Below are 16,941 nucleotides of genomic sequence, written 5' to 3'. Positions count from 1 at the left end.
AATGTAGTTGTGTGTTTTGTGTTTTTGAGTAGTTGTGGTTGTTGTCAATTGTATTAGTGAACTAGCTGATTACAACTACATTATGTTGTGTTACAAAACCTTTATTACATGTTTATACAATGCTTATAAATACTGAATTGTGGCAGTTAAAGTAAAGTTCTGAAAAATAATTAAATGCGGGGATCCAAAACAACGGTTGCATTTTTAAGAAATGTACACTGTAATTATACAGTCAACAAAGGGGGTAAGATGGGCCTTTAAAAAGATGGCAGAAGATAATGGCATTAAGGCTGCAACTAACACGATCCATTCGCAGTTATCTGCTGATTATTCCCTTGATTAATCGATTAATTGTTTGGTCTATAAAATATCAGACAATATTGAAATATTGAAAGGCCAGAGTGATATTCAACTTGCTTATTTTGTCCAACCAACAGCCCCAAATCCAGATATTCCATTTATTGTCATATAAGACAAAAAAAAAAACCCCAATAAAATAACATAGAAAATCTTCACAGTTAAGAAGCGTCGGCATTTTTATTTGAAAAATGACATGAACTTACTTACTTAAACCACTCTCAAAGAGTTCATTTTCTGTTGATCAACCCATCTGTTCACTGACTTGAAAGTGAGTTTTCATTGGGGGCTTCAAACATCTCATTTGATGCTGCAGACCTCAGATGACCAGGGAGGCTCTTCTAGAGACCAGGTCCAAAGCTCCAGAAGGCAGCTTCACGGCAGCTCTTTGTCACAGTCTTGCACAGCGGGCTCTACCAGGGACACATTCCAGCAATATATCAAAGTCGGTGGCACGTCCATGAGAAGATTTATGGACAAACGACCCAAAAACTAACAAGAAGCAAGTGGAGGGACTTGACAACAGGTGTGATGTGCTCAGTTCTCTCACTTCAAGCTGTGATGATTTATAGGCTTATTGGGAGAGATGAGAGCACTGCAGTGCAGAAAAGTTTTAAAACAAAGGCATCATTTAAAGTATATTTGGTGGCTGTGATTCAGCTTCTGCTGTTTCTTCGCCATGGTGTGCTTATTCTGGCCACTGCCTGTAATATATCCCCTAAGTACAAAGATACAGCTCTCTCTTCCATCATTATAGATAAATGAGCCGAGATGGTGGATGTGAACACAACATATTGTTCCCTCCACATCATCACCTGTTTGCCAGCAGGAAGTCCACTTAAGGCTTCCATATTACAGAGAGAGAGAGGCACTATCTGACAATACATGAGGGAAAATATCTCACGTGACCGCTAAATCAAATATCTGAGAGGCTCTGTTCAGAAATTAATTTGTGAGTGTTGAAACAGCAGCCTTTAAATTAGATTGTTTCCCCAGCTCGTGGCTGCGCATGGAGCGGTTTTATGGTAAACATCACGGGAAGGTTTCACAACCTTCTCATTGGCTCAGAAGTCAGAGACCCCATCATATAAAGCGAGAGAAAGCTACCTCATAGCAGCCTTTAACCGCTGGGAAGCGGTTTGGATCACACTTGAACTTCAGCTTACGGGAAAACCCCTTTTACGCACAGAGCGCTTGGAGAGGTTGAGACGAGCGCACGCCGGCGATCAGCTTTTCGAAGGAAAAGGAAAAAGAGTTTTACAGCCAACAGGTTTGTTTATGTTAGATGTTTGATGATGCAACGCGACGATAGTTCATGTGGCATTGTTTGAGCGATCAAAAAAGTTATTTAGACTCGACTTTCATCATTTATTTTAGGGATTTCACTAAGTACTAATGACTGTTAGAGTGATTTTAACATGGAAATAATTTGTTAAAGACGCTGAATTTGAGACGATGTGGATCTCAGTAACTCGCTTAAATGGTTAAGAGGAGAATTAGAGGGTTATTTTTATCTCACTGTGTTTGCGCAGGGATTTCACATGAATTAAGGTGCTGTTTGGAGTTGCTTTCGACACTCCAATGTCTGAAATGTGCCAGAAATGTGTGATTCTTGGCTGAGACTTAAATGTTTACTCTTCATCTGCCTTCTTCACTAATTGGTGAGCTGCATGCTTCAACAGATTTTTTCCTACTGAGGGCGACTCAGACACAGATTTAGTCCAAGGTTTATGTTTTATTTGGGATCATGTTAAGTAAACTTCAACAAAAAGCTGTAATTGTGTTGATTTTGTCTGTTTGTTGTGGTTTGAGGAGCTTTCTCCTCTTCATGCATCACTTTTCTGTGGTTTCAGAGAAACTGTGAGCTGAGGCATCTGAGTGGGCATGTGGCTACTGGAGAAGCTCCGTAGCTCTGTGGAGAGCAGTGGGACACAATCCAAGCCCCCGCAGACAACAGAGGCCATTCCTGCCTCTGTGTATGCCAATGTCCTCACTCCGGACAAGATCCCTGATTTCTTCATCCCCCCAAAACTGATCTGCTGCCCACCAGAGGAGTCTCTCACCCCAGAACCACAGCCCTGCTCCACCCTGCGACCCTCCTCTTCTGACCATGTCATCTGCAGCCAGAGCCCCAGAGCTCGGAGCAGCAAGAACCCCTGCAGCCCTCGCCTCTTCTCCCGCAATCTCCAGAAGTCAGCCAACCGTCACATCATCCAAATAGAGAGCGCTGATGAGCCAGGTGCTGGATCCGCAGACAGGGCCAGAGTTGAAGTCAACACTAATGCAGACCCCCAGTCACAGACTGCGATGTCTCTGCCGTATGTCCCCAAGGCTCAGACCTCCTATGGCTTTTCCACCCTGGTGGAGTCTCCTCATACCAGACGCAAGGAGAGCCTGTTCCACAGCGACCCCAACAGCCCTCTCACCTCCCCAAACTCCCAGAGGCGCTCCCAAGGGGGGACTCTTCTTGCTCCAGCAGACCCCAACCCCTACCGCTATTTCAGTGGTGGAGAGAGCGACACCTGCTCGTCAGCAGATTCATCCCCTTTTAACTCCCCTCTCCTGTCCCGCTCTGCCTCCCTCCTGCGGTCCATTACCCAGGAGACAAAGACCAAGGTGAGGACTGTAAGAGTGTGTGTACAGGTCGGCTGTTATAAAGCCATTAATGAAAGTGTTAAAAAAGTGTTTGGTTCACCAGGAGGCTTCTTTCTATATGTTCACCTGTTGCCTTTTCTGTCTCCCTCAAGATGTCTCGTGCCAAGCGCTCCCTGGCGCGCCACAGTTCTCTCTCCACTGATGACTGCAGCTCAGCAGACAACAGCCCCAACATGCAGCGCCGCCGCATGCACTGCCCCCCCTCTCCTGCCTTCCGTGGATGTAAAAGTAGTGGCTTGAGGGGCGCGGCGTCAGACCTCCTGCAGCGCGAGCACACCATCAACCTCCACAAGGGGGGGACACTGAGGCTGAGCACGCACTACGACCCAGAGGCAGCTCGGCTGAGGGTGCGCGTGCTGGCAGCTGAGGCCCTTTATGACAGGCAGACGGACCTTAAAAGCATCAACTGCTGTGTGGCACTCTACCTGAACCCCGGCAAGCAGCAGAAACAGAGGAGCACCATCATCAAGAATAGCAGGAATCCAGTGTTCAACGAAGACTTTTTTTTTGATGCGCTGTCCCAGGCACAAGTAAAGAGTCTGGCCATGAAGATAAAGGTAGTAAACAAAGGAACCAGTCTGAGGAGAGACGTGCTTCTAGGAGAAAGGGAGGTGCTGCTCAGTGAGCTGCTCGCAGGCCTCTAGGGAGCCCCTGTCAAGACTGGCCGCTCCACATCTCAAGGGTCTTTTCTTCTCTGGCTACCTTTTTGTCCCACTCCAGAGATCTGATAAATACCGGGCAGGTGAAAGCATGCTGATGACAAGAGAGCAGTATCTTGCACATTGTGTCATGTAAATCAATAGACAGGAAAAAAGAAAAAAGAGGCCTCTGTAGAATCAAAAGTCCCACAGTCCTCCTCCCATCACTAGAGCTCAGTCCAGGTCAAACAATGGAAACCACCATTCTTTACATGCTTACCAGTATCACAGCAATGCAAAGAGTGGAGCTGCTGTTCTTGATTGTGTATTTCTCTGTAAGTATTGAGTTACAAAAGGTGTTGCCTTCTCTGATGAGCTTTGTGATGTGGCTCACTATCATATCAGCTGTGATGCAATGATGATCTTGTTAATTTGGAGCTGTGGGTTTTTGCATGTTCCTCTGTGTTCTTGAAAGAATTTATTTGGGAGTTAGATTTGAATTGCTCGTGGATGTAACGTTAACATGACTGTTGTTACATGTCTTTGAACTTCTGAATAAAAACCACTAAACTCTCACTGATGCCTTTTTGCTCTGCAGCTTTGTCTCAGTGATTTTGTCTCCTACTGTTTCCTCAGGATTGAGGGGAAGCCCTTGGAAATGATTACAAACTCTCCTTTGCTCTCCCAAGCTTTCCAGTTTTGCAAATAAGTCGAGGACCGGGTCCTCTGAGACAGACAGTAGGCTGGGTGTCATTTGTTGAGGCATTTAATCCTGGATCTCTGCACACAATATTGTCTCTGTGCGCAGCAAAACTCCCTGTTTAATTTAAAAGACGTGTTTTCAACTCAGGCTGTCCTCCAGTGACTTTCAAATTGTTATGAAGGACGGCAGGTTTAATCATGGCTCAATCACTCTCCTGCTCTAGATATAATTTGTACAGTAAGGTTATACCATGATTTATGTGTTCAGTATTTGGGTTGATACATCGAAATGTGCTGTAGGGGTAAAACACCGCCTTATATCCCACACTGATTAATTTGTCAGGCATGCAGGGATGGTAGAGCATGCACTAAAGAGGATAATCCAATGTGGAACTTATGCGCCCTCTACTGGTGAAACATCACAATGACACTTCACAAGCCTCTAATGAAATATGATGACATTTAAAGCATCTTTTAATTGACTGGTGACCCTCCCTGGACGCCTCCTGCCTTCTGCCCAGTATCCACTGGGACAGATACACCCATGACCTGAAAGGGAAAGAAAAATACATTTCATTAAAAAATGTAAACACTCTGAGGCTTATGTCGCTGTGTGATCTGCAGCCAATGCTGAAATAAGTCACAAGCACCCATGAGGGACACATTCATCCGCGAGCTTAAAGAACATTCATTTGCCTCAGAAAGCAAAGAGATAAAACTGGTGGAGAAAAATTAAGTAATTATTTTTCTGCCTCTGTAGACTTGGTAAGGCAAATTATTGAAAAGTGATAAAATAAGGTCATAATCTCTGAATTAAGTAAACTATTAAGGATGTTTAAACCATATTTCTGTTTCCACTGATACTAAAGTCCCTGAAAACTTTCCTCAATCAGAGTCTTACTGTTAGTAATGGGGTCCTACATGAAAATGCCTTTTTCTGATGTCAGTTTGTAGGTAAGACATTTGAAAAGCAAAAACTCAGGAGCTTTAAAAACCTGAACAGCAGTACGAGATACCTTGAACTTGTTACTGTGTATTTTTCATATCATGATTTTAACAAACTTCAGCAGTTAGGGCCACTCTCTCTGTGATACTGACAGAAGTGGTGGAGAGACTTAGATTAGCTTGAAATACCACAATTCAATAATTATTCATTTTAAGTTATGATTGCATCTGCTTTTTGACAAGAAATGTGTTCAGTGAATATCACACCAGTCTGCCAGCGAGGTAATAATTCTGACAGAGTAGTTTAATGTGTCCTAAATTCCCTTTGTACGCTACTAAAAAGAACATTAAACAAGCCGTAAATTAGTTCAAGGATGATTTTTATTCTCCTCTATCTTTAAGTTTAAGAAAGAACTGAGAATGACTGCCATCCCGATCTTTGTGATACTGTCAGTCATGCCATTAGACCAGTGTTCAAATCCCCACAAGTGAACTTACTCTGTGAATTTATGACATATTCTAGTCCTCTGTCACGGCTCAGCTCTCACCAGCAGCTGCAATATACTGCATGCCACACTGCAGTTATGCATATGAAAGTAGGTGGATGATTTTTCATACTGTGGAGGGATACAGAGGAAAAGTCAATATCCACATTCCAGTGACTAAGGTCCTGGTGTTCATGTACAAATTCAAGTCAATATTCTGGCTGCTGGATTTACGTAGGAATGCGATGTTCAGGTCAGTCATGTGTGCTTCCATCTTAATTCCTCTTTGTTAATTTCTGTGTACGTTTATTTGAACTATACATGCTCCCCAATATCAGGGTGCTGTTGGTTGCAAAGAAGTGCTGTTTTTAATGGTGGAGAATGGTTTAGTCCCTTTGTTAGTCCCTGCTCTGTTGATGTGACATGAGTGCAGAGGCCTGACGCTGTTGGCAGCAGATGGTGTTTGCTCTCAGTATAGGAGGCCTCAGTGTCTGTGAGATTCAGGCTACTGTCGTTTCACCATGTTGATTACTTTAGCTTTCCTTTTCAATTTAAACATTTGTTGTGTCGTTTTGGGATACTTACACGGAGGAGGACACTTCAGTGTCTCACCCACGTGGAATAATTAATAGGCTTGTTATCATTTGCCATGGCTTGAGTTTCAAAGGTCATAATGGGATAACATAGCTCCATGTGGTCAGTTCTACGAAACCAAAAATGATCATTTCTGTGGTGTAATGCACAGCTGTTACGTGTCCACAGCGCTAGAAATCAACTTTTAAACTGCTTACTCTTTCTGGGGGTGTATTTGGTTTGTGAACCCGGGCACCAGCTAGCACTCCTTCGTCTATGTGCGGCGGTGCTCCTTCTTGGTCCGAATAACCATAACAAACGAACCTATCAGCTGTTAGGTCATTTAACTCAAAAGCATCATGGGAAATGTAGTTCTTTAAAAAGTAGAACTACCTCCTGCTGGGGGAAATGGGAGTTGCATTAAAACTACGTCACCCACAATGCCTCGCTGCCATCGTAAACATAGAGCTGTCAAACAACACAAACGCCATCTTGACAGCACCCTCAAAATGGCAGAAAGATGTGAGCTAAAAACCGAGTCCAAACTAAGATAGCTGCTCTCTGCTGTTTAGAAACAGACGCGACAGTTTTTCCATAAACGAGTGGTTATGGGGTTGGTGTCCAGCGCGGCAGCTCAGAGCCTGTAAAATGGACATAACGACGGCGGTTTTCAACGCGGCCAGAGATGGTAAGCTGAAACTTATCCAGAAGTTGCTGAGCAACAAAACTCCTGAGGAGCTGGAGGCTCTAGCCGAGGAGAAAACACAGGGGGGGACTCCTCTGTTGATAGCCTCTCGATACGGACATTTAGAGGTGGTAGATTACCTCCTTGAACATTGTAAAGCAAATGTCGAACTCGGGGGGGCTGTTAACTTTGACGGGGAGACCATCGAGGGGGCTCCGCCGCTGTGGGCGGCGTCGGCAGCCGGTCACCTCCCCGTGGTGAAGACGCTACTAAAACACGGTGCCTCAGTCAACAACGCAACGCTAACTAACTCAACGCCGCTTCGTGCTGCCTGCTTTGACGGCCACCTGGAGATCGTCCGCTACCTGGTGGAGCACAGAGCCGACATGGAGGTAGCCAACCGCCACGGCCACACCTGCCTCATGATCTCCTGTTATAAGGGCCACAAGGAGATAGCCAAGTTCCTCCTGGACCGCGGTGCTGATGTCAACCGCAAGAGCGTGAAAGGGAACACCGCCCTCCACGACTGTGCTGAGTCAGGCAGCCTGGACATCATGAAGATGCTGCTAAAGTGCAATGCCCGTATGGAGAGAGATGGATACGGAATGACCCCGCTCCTCGCTGCAAGTGTAACAGGTCACACCAACATCGTGGAGTACCTCGCCCACCAGCCCCGCACCTCCAGAGAGGAACGCATTGATGCACTTGAACTCCTTGGGGCGACTTTTGTGGACAAAAAAAGGGATCTCCTGGGGGCGATGAGGTACTGGAGAAGGGCTATGGAGCTGAGGCAACCAGGGGACAAAGCTGGATCCCTGGCAAAGCCTCCACCTGGTCCCCCTATCCCCGCCTATGGTTGTGCGCAGGAGGTGAGCACTGCAGAGGAGCTAGAAGCTTTGATCACAGACCCAGATGAAATGAGGATGCAGGCTTTGTTGGTTCGAGAGCGCATTCTGGGGCCATCCCACCCAGACACCTCTTATTACATCCGCTACAGGGGAGCCGTGTATGCTGACTCAGGCAATTTTGAACGCTGCATCAGTCTGTGGAAATATGCTTTAGACATGCAACAGAGCAACCTGGACCCTCTCAGTCCCATGACAGCCTCCAGTTTCCTGTCCTTTGCAGAGCTCTTCTCTTTTGTCCTCCAAGACCGGGCCAAAGGCACCCTGTCAACACGCATTACCTTCCACGATCTGATGACAGTGCTGGGGAAAAGTGTGAGGGAGGTAGAGAGAGCAGTGGCGCAGAGGGACAACCTACCAGAAGCTCCTCAGTTCAACAAGGCCCTCTCCATCATCCTGCACCTCATCTTCCTCCTGGAGAAGCTGGAGTGCAGCCCAGAGCAGGAGCATCAGAAGAAGCACACAGTGTACCGTCTGCTGAAGCTGAACCCTCGAGGTCGGAGCGGCTTCACCCCTCTCCACATGGCCGTAGACAAGGAAACCACGTCTGTGGGCCGCTACCCTGTGGGCCGCTTCCCCTCCCAGGCGGTGGCAGCGCTGCTCCTGGAGTGCGGCGCGGACGTCGACTCGCGTGACTGCGAGAACAACACGCCGCTGCATGTCGCCGCTAACAACGGATGTCCAGAGATTATGGCACTGCTTATGAAGGCCGGGGCTCACTTTGACGCTAAAAACGCACAGAGGAAGACGGCCTATGAGCTGCTGGATGAGCAGAGCAGCGGGCACCCGGCCCTGTACCCGCTGAACTACGTCACCCTTCAGTGCCTGGCGGCACGTGCAATTGAAAAGCACAGACTGCCCTACAGGGGACTCATCTCTGAGGAAATGGAGGCTTTCATTGAGCTGCACTGACTTCCACTGCTGTCCCCTGATGAAGCCCCCCTACACTACTCTTCCCGTTGTCCCTCATACCTCACTATGACCTGCCAACAACTTCTGTTTCAGCGCCATTCTCCTTCGTCTTTGTCTCCTTTTGACCTCTGCTTCGCTCCTGGCCCTACCAACCTTGTTTCAGACCAAACCATAGCAACAAACATCCAGCCGTGGGGCTTAAAATCTCTGGCTGAGATCTGGTCAGTTATCACTTTATTCTAACATTAAGTCATGTGGACTTTCCAAAGTAAATGTTGGTTTCTACTGCTATTTAAAGCTGCGTGAAACTTCAACTTAATTTAGGCTTTAATGCATTTCCCCCCTTTTCGTCCTAGTGAAAAGGAGACCCCCGGTATGATGGTGCTTGTGTGTGTTTGGTGGTGGCTGGACTGTTATGAAAGATGGTTTTTAGTATTACTGATAGGAAGCATCTGAACAAACTAGCCAGATAACATGCATGAAAATGAAGAGTGAATATGGTAGCTAACTTGTTGTTCCTCAGATTCATTCAGAAAGGATGTATTTGAACAAACTCAACCACCCAAACGAGCGCACTTGCAGTTTTTGCTTGGTTCTGCTTGTTCACACTTACCATCTGCTATGTTTCTTTGATATGGGAAGGTGTTGAATTCACTGTGCCAAATGTTCTGTTACAGACTGTAAACTGGTGGCAAAATGAACTGCAACTAACTCATCTTTTTAATCATAAGCAGAAGTAATAACCTAAAGGTGAGACCTACGTGAAGCTTCCAGTTCCAGAAGATGTTTGATATTTCAGACTGTGACACGATTTGGCCGCCTGCAGAGCCATCATCTTGAAAGACTTTTATGAGATTGAGGATGAACGGTACCCCTTGAATTAAAAACATCTGGTACCAGTGTTTGGCTGACACTCCCCAGTCTCCACACAGACGTTTATAGCCTATGCAGTTTGTGATATTCCAATCAGAGGCGATGTTTTTCAAGCAAAAAAATCACTACATAAACAGATTTTACGTAGGATTATTCTTTCATGTTACGTGTTTATCCAAACAGGATGACGATCCAAACTTTGGGCTGCTTCACTGACAGTGAATTGATATCTTCTGAATGTTTTCTTAACATTGCTGCCTATGTCCGAATGAACAATTTCAAACTAGAGCTTCAAGTGTGCCTACATCCCTCTACTTCTGAGTAATGTCAGCATCAACAAAGACATGCAATTGGCTGTCAGGGAAGCAGTATCAGAAGCAGAACATTTTGTGATGATAACAACAGAGCTTCGGCCCTCTTGTTTGCATCCATTAGAAAAGTCTGCCTGAGATCAGTCCTGTGTTGGAGTGAATTTTCCCTTTAACCTCAGATGCAGTTCAGAAATGGAAAAGATGGCTCCATTCCTGCATCTCAGTCTTATTTGTAATAGTCTCTCTTTTGTTTATCTTATGTCAACATGAATGTTTTATTTGTCTGTGCTAAGCACCACCAAGTTGAATGCACACTGAGAGGCTCTAAATCCTAAATAGACAACTTACATTCAGGCTATGAACTGTCGCTGCCTTTCTCAACTGATTCGTTTAACTGATGATAACTCAAGAGCAAAAGTGTGTTGGAGATACTTGAATAAAATTCAGTGTCGCAACATAATCTGTGTGCACTTGTGTGATCTCAGCTTTTGTTGTGTCTTTCCTACGTGTGGAAAATCTCACTCGGAATTATTTTTGATGTTGGAAACTAAACATTAATTAGCGGGAAATTGAAATGCAGCATCTCGTTCTGCGCCCTGATTTGTCGCTAGTTCTTCAGCTTGAGTGTTATTGCAGCATTTGCATTGAGAGCATCGTCATATGTATTTAGATGGATTAAAATGCTTGAGATGGCAGGACATAAAAGCTCCACAGCCTCATCAGAGCAGACAGATCCATAAAAATATGTTATTTAGAAAGTGGAGGACAGTATTTTAGAGTTCATTCAGTGTGCTACATTAGAAGAATATTAGAAATTGCTCAGTGCTCACTTACAGAAATTCAGCTTTTTATACCAAACATGGACTTTCCACTGCTCTGCTCACATAAACCTGAGTCCACTGACATAAAGCATCACAGAAACTTGATCTTTCTCAGTCCTGCACTCTTAGAGTATAAATAGAGTGCAATTAACGTCACTGCTGCAGGGCAGTGGTAGAGACAGGGCACTTACCCTGCTAATTTTAGGGATCTTTTGCCCTAGCTTCAACTCTGAAAATGGGAATACTGTAATGCTATACAGTCAGGCAGGTCACAGTGTGACTGGCAGAGACGTACACAGACAACAGAGGCAGCATTATTCTGACATGAAACACATAGCGTGAACTCATTTATTTTAAAGACGAGGATTGTTGGAAAGTTAGTTCAGCTTTAAATATTAAATATGTGCTATTGTTACTGTGCATTGATACAGTGAATGTGACAGGTGTCGTGTTGGCACAGTCAGCAGAGAAAAACCAGCTGGTAAAGGGAGGTTCAAGTTCCTGTGACAACATGCATCCACCCAGCCAAACAAGATCACACTGTAGATGAGAGATTATTGCTGAGCTGACCTCTGACCTTTCTGTAAAGGGTGCCAAGTGATTGCACTAACAATTACTTTAAGATATATGTTCAAATTTTGACAGCAGGGTCTATGATATCAAGATGTCAGACAGTTATTAGTGTTTGGACAAACAAAGGGAAAATGCCTCCTGTGCTGCGAAGATGTGGACCACCAGGAAGAAGTACGTCCCTCCACTTAGAAAAATGTTCTTTGTCATTTCATCTTATTCTAGTGTCATAAAGTTAAAAGTTTTTGGAAGTGATATTTTTTTCTGCCAACAAAAGAGACTTGTTGGAGAAAACCTGACAGACCTGATTCTCAATTCATGAACCTTTTGTGTTAATGCCTCAGATCTCAAGCACATGCGACATGGTATAATAGTCATCTTCCACTAGATGTCAGTAGCAACAAAGGAAATCAGTCCGAGGGGGAGCCTTTGTCCCCTCCAGTCCATGTGAGAGACTCAAACGCTGTAGCTTCCAATTACCATCAGAAGTGGTGGCAGTGGGTTAATTTTCCTGTCTCGTTCTCACACTCTGTCAGGCAGTCTTTGTGTCAGAGAGCGAGAAAGAGAGAATGAGTCGTTGAGAATGACTTTTAGCAAGCTATTAGACAGGGCTGAATATGCATTTGTAATGCATCTGGATGAACAGAAATCCAGGCAGGGCAGAGTTGCTGACGCCGGGTCTGCTTGCAGAGCGCTGCACGGGGGGCCAGAGAAGACGTCAGAAGAAAGCCTCGTTCACATGGTCCCGAAGCGTCATGCCAACACCAACACCACACTCCCAACACCTCACAGCGTGCCCTTGTGCCAGTTGTTTTTGTCGTGTTGTGTGACCTAAATAAGGCCAAATCTTACAAAAGAAGGCTTGAGATTGCCCATGTAGCATCGTTTAGAATGAAAAGCACAAGGCTTTGTTATTGTTTTCACAGGTTTTCTTTTTTCAATTTATTCTTTGATTGATTATTTGATTCATAATGGGTTACATCTACACACACACACACACACACACACACACACACACACACACACACACACACACACACACACACACACGTTTATATATATATGGTCCATTTTTCCCCAGTATTTCACATGTTTTTCACATCAGATAATTGTCAGATACTGCACTTTATTTCACAGACAGCTGCAATCCACTTGTCCTTGGTTGGAAGGTTTACCTTCAGCCATGTCCATGTGATGTTCTCTTGCTAGCAGCCCAAAGTTTACCAAGGATTTTGCCCATACAACGTGACAAAAGAGCAATCTAATAATTGTCCCTTTGATCTTTTCCCAATATGATGAAAAATAAATGAAAGGACAAAGCCAGAAAATACGTCTGGTCCTCATTACGGAGGCGAAAAAAAATCAGAAAGATAAAAGCGTACACCGAGTTAACCCCTTTGATATGAACGGTTGATTCATATCAGTGAGTCTACGCTTGCTGATATAACAAGGGAGGGCAATATGTTAGAAACACGTCTCAGTATAATACAGTGCAGTTCAACAGCACCACAAACTACAACTCAACATGACAGTAAAGCAAGCAACACCTCTCCAAATTACTTATTACATTATGATCCTCATTCTTTGAATAGCAGGTCTGTTGCATTAGTTTTAGCTTCTGGGTGTGTGTCTCCACCACGAGGAATAACAGTAAGGTTATTATCTCCTTGCATCTATTGTCCTCAACTACATAGTTACCTTATCTTGTATTACAGTATTATCTGCCTCCTATTGTGTTATTAATATATCCCCATAATGACCCACAGTGAGCTCTGCTCCCCTCCACTATATTTCAGAGTGTCCAGCTATAATTTAGTGAGGGACTTCTGCTCTGTAGGAGCTGTTATGGAGCTCTGACTCTGTGTTCCTGCCAACAGCTATAATTAGACAGTATATTATGGGAATCTACGGGGTTTCAAGGTGCTTATCTTCATTTTAGCCCCTGAGGAGCACTGTGAAAAAAAAAAAAAAAAAGCCACCAACACACAAGAGCAACCCATCTCAGCAGCCACCTCTTTGCACCAGTCAGCGATCCAGCCAGAGCTGGAGGAGGTGTGAGGGGGGTGTCGGGTGGGTAATGGGGATAATGGGGGGTGATGGGGGATACGGTTGCTATTGGAGATCTTGCCTGCATCACGTCATATGAAAGGGGGTGGGAGGTGGTGGTGGTGGTGGTGGGGGAGCTCCGGTGTGTGCTGGAGAGAGAGAGAGAGAGAGAGAGAGAGAGAGAGAGAGAGAGAGAGAGAGAGAGGGAGGGGGAGGAGAGGGAGGGAAGGAGGAGGGCATTAAGGAAGAAGGCAGGGAGTATCAATGACATCAACTAGCAGTATCTGAGGCTGCCCGACCAGCAATGCTTTCCCGACAAAAGGGCTGAGGAGCAGCCGTGACCCGCTGCGTTCCCGAGAGGTCGATCGACAGCCAGTGCGGTGCGGTGGGGAAACGCCGGCGATGCGTGCATGCGTCCTCCACAAAGGCAGACCTTTCTCTGAGTGGAGCTCCGCTGCCACTGGATTACATTTATCCCTGCTGTTTCCGAGGAGGCTTCCAGCTGCAAATCCACCCACATGAATCTACCAGACAGTAAAGAAGACGGAGCACTTTCTACCAAGGTAACCAGCATCTTGCATCCTCACACAGTTGATGTTTGCAGCCGTGCACCCCACCCAGACGGGTTGTTTTCACTTGTCGAATAGCCTTTTAGGGAACTAATGAAATCTCACCCCCTGCCAGGGTGAAATTTCACCGTTCAGCCTCCAGCTCAAGGGCCGGGAGGCTCCTGTGCGTCTTCCTCCCCCCCCCCCCTTTCATCTCAGCATCACCTGAGACTTTGTTTTAAGCGTCTGTGTGAAAATCAGACCTCGGGCTTGTGCAGACCAGGCTGGTTGGCAACAGTGCGCGTCCCCCTTCAACCCCCCTCCCCCCTTATTGTTGGCTGGGCAGCATGAGGGACCGGGGCAGACTGGCAGAGCCTTTGTTCCTCATCCACTCTCATTTAAAGTGCCTTTTTCTGATGGCCCTTTAAAGCACCTTCCAGATGTAATGAGTGTCTTGTGAAGACAGATTTTGATTTAAGTACCAAAAAAGGAAAAAAAAAAAACAGACAATGAAAACAACCTCATCAGCACCTGCATTCAGTGGATTTGACAGGGATATTGAAAAAGAGGAAGCTCTTAGTCTTGTTATCATTGTGCTGATATTTCACTGATGTCACAGCAAAGTAAAAATCCCATTATGATAATCCCATACTCAACACTTCTGAGGGAGCTATCACGCATGTTATACATTCATATGTACTATTATACTAATTTTAGAGTGTCATTAGTTGGTATGGAAGACACCAGGTGGCAAGGTGGATGGCCTTATTTAGCAAGACTGTTTTCTAGACAATAGAGTGGCTGCTGCTGCATCTGCTACTCTCAAGCATTACTTGAAAAAGCCCATCTGCACATATAGCCAGTGTTTTGTAGTCCATAGATATCTCATATGTCTATAATTATACGCAGCAGGATTTGCTGTAACGCAGCCACTCACGCGTACAGGCAGAGTGTAATTTAATGATACATCGATTCATCCTGACACATTTTCCGAGGGCTATTGCTTGTTCGGGATTTAATCATGTGCAGTCCAAATGCAAGTTTAGGTTTTCTGATATTTCCTCTGTGTGGCCTGTGTAAACTGGAAAATCGCGCTGTCGTGGTGAATCCAAGGGAGGTCTTCCTCCTCATACACAGATGGGAAATTTTCCCTGGGGCACCGTGTGTTTGCTGGTTATTGTTCCAGACCATTTCCACATCCCTAATTATTTTAATCAGTCATTTTTACACATGGATTCCTCTCTTCAGTAGATCCCAAGACTTTTTTTTCTTCCCTGGCTTCTGAAATTTCAGCCCCGTTCCCAGCATGACAGAAATACACAAGCCACATGCTTTCAGGAAAGGATCTAGATATTTACATTATTTTGACAGGGAGAAGTCATTAAGTGGAAGAAGAATAAATCAACTGGCAAAATCCCTCTGTGTGCCTCAGCTCAAATATGCTCCTCAGTGAGGGATGCACAGCCCCACAGGTATTCATCTGGGCACTGTAAGGAGCAGTAGCTTATGAAATCAGTAATGGCATGTACTCCCTTAAATAGCATTTCACAGAGTTCAACCATAGGCCTCAGTGGCTTCCTGCTCTTTCCAAGCAGATACCGCTGTAAGATCCATCCAGACTTGAATATGCCGGATGACGTGCGCTCCCAGTGGAGCAGCTTTGGTTTCACGTCAAAGGCCTCATTGAAGTCTTACTCCCAGATTCTCATAGCAGCTTTACCCTAACTGCTCCGTTCTCTATTTCCCTCCCTTGTGTTACATGTTATGCCCATCCATGGATTTTGTCAAGAGTCTCTGTGCACACTCTCCATTGCCTTTGTTGCCACAGTCAGTTGGGAAGAAGGAGGACATCAAGGCATGCAACTTTCATGCTGGGAGCATAGCCACCTGTATTACAAGCAGACAGAAACTTTGTTGTTGTCTCGGCATTGATATTAATTGACCTTTTCAAAGCCTTGTGAACAGTAAGCTTCTGTCTGCTCTGCTTCTCTTCTTGTTTATTCAGGGGCTGCTGAAAACAAAGCATGCAGCATGCAGAATGAACCCACCAGGGCCAGGCAACATGAGAATTATTAGATCAGTGTTAAGAAAGATCCTCTTTCTGCTATTAAAATATATATTTCTTGATAACTTGACAGCTTCAGTCCAAATGTTGGTTAAAATATTCACACTGGTGTCGAGTCAAAAAAAAAAAAAGAAGAGCAACAGAGGATCCAGGATGTGGAATAGATAAATGTTTATTCATTAATTTAAGCTTTGTCTAAGCAGGGAGTCTCTTGAGACACATTACATCATCTCCAGTAGGGCCATAAATCAGCGTTATTGTTTAAGGACTTTCTGTGGAAACATATCATGATATATGCTCTATATATATTATTGTTAAGCAAAATTCTGGCGGCTGGTGGTGACATATAAATGTTAAACAGGAGATATTTAAGTCCTTGTTTTACACGTGTGAAGACTTTCATCTGTTGTAAAGTGGAGCAGAGTTCATTGCACTTAGAGTCACTCTGCTCGTTTTAATGTGTGTACTTGCATGCATTAGCTGCATAATAATGTATATTGATTCTGAAAAGAATACTCTTATAATACTGTGATATTGATTTCAGCCATGTCTGCCAGCCCTAATCTCTGTGATTGATGGGGTCAATTGACAACATTCACGTATTGTGAATTCATATTGTGCGACAATTAATCATCACATCTAACGATTAAAAACTAAGAACTATCCACAACAAATAATGGACCTGTGCATCATCAAATATCCATTAAACATTAGCACATGATTGTGTGAAACAAAACTTCAATTTACAATTCCCTTACCATCAAATTACAATTAGTTTGAAATAGATCGTATAGACAACATAATCCTGTAAGAATATAAGATGAACATATCATCTGGAGGCAATTTTGAT

General features: G+C 44.7%; 3 protein-coding genes across 9 annotated transcripts in view; all 3 read left to right on the top strand.

Annotated features, from left to right (window-relative positions):
* Window positions 1-1,311: 1,311 nt before the first annotated feature.
* On the top strand, window positions 1,312-4,225 carry LOC139339103 (C2 calcium-dependent domain-containing protein 4C-like). Of its 2 annotated transcripts, none has more exons than XM_070974561.1 (3): window positions 1,312-1,627; window positions 2,211-2,973; window positions 3,105-4,225. In XM_070974561.1, exons 2-3 carry the CDS (start codon window positions 2,242-2,244, stop codon window positions 3,654-3,656), a joined length of 1,284 nt encoding a protein of 427 aa, XP_070830662.1. In that variant the 5' UTR covers window positions 1,312-1,627; window positions 2,211-2,241; the 3' UTR covers window positions 3,657-4,225. The 2 variants fall into 2 exon arrangements, with proteins under 2 accessions (XP_070830662.1, XP_070830663.1); XM_070974562.1 differs by having other exon boundaries at window positions 1,345-1,627; window positions 2,170-2,973.
* A 2,615-nt stretch (window positions 4,226-6,840) lies between these two features.
* Window positions 6,841-10,501, top strand: fem1a (fem-1 homolog a). Its single transcript, XM_070974861.1, has one exon. The coding sequence runs from the start codon at window positions 7,004-7,006 to the stop codon at window positions 8,855-8,857; it is 1,854 nt and encodes a 617-aa protein (XP_070830962.1). The 5' UTR covers window positions 6,841-7,003; the 3' UTR covers window positions 8,858-10,501.
* A 3,143-nt stretch (window positions 10,502-13,644) lies between these two features.
* The window catches only part of LOC139338849 (receptor-type tyrosine-protein phosphatase S-like), a 68,484-nt gene continuing 65,187 nt past the window's right edge, over window positions 13,645-16,941 (top strand). For all 6 annotated transcript variants that reach the window (XM_070974132.1, XM_070974129.1, XM_070974127.1 and 3 more), the window contains exon 1: window positions 13,645-14,041. The gene's annotated coding sequence lies outside the window, so the exon portion shown is untranslated. The remainder of the gene's footprint in view (window positions 14,042-16,941) is intronic.

This window comes from Chaetodon trifascialis, chromosome 11 (genome assembly GCF_039877785.1).
Source record: "Chaetodon trifascialis isolate fChaTrf1 chromosome 11, fChaTrf1.hap1, whole genome shotgun sequence".
NCBI classification, from domain to species: Eukaryota; Metazoa; Chordata; class Actinopteri; order Chaetodontiformes; family Chaetodontidae; genus Chaetodon; species Chaetodon trifascialis.
This window is presented reverse-complemented; position numbering and strand designations above follow the sequence as displayed.

Coding starts and splice junctions, on each gene's coding strand:
- LOC139339103 (XM_070974561.1), top strand. CDS start 2,242: ATGTGGCTACTGGAGAAGCTCCGTAGCTCTGTGGAGAGCAGTGGGACA. Junction 2,974..3,104: donor CCCAGGAGACAAAGACCAAG/GTGAGGACTGTA, acceptor GTCTCCCTCAAG/ATGTCTCGTGCCAAGCGCTC.
- fem1a (XM_070974861.1), top strand. CDS start 7,004: ATGGACATAACGACGGCGGTTTTCAACGCGGCCAGAGATGGTAAGCTG.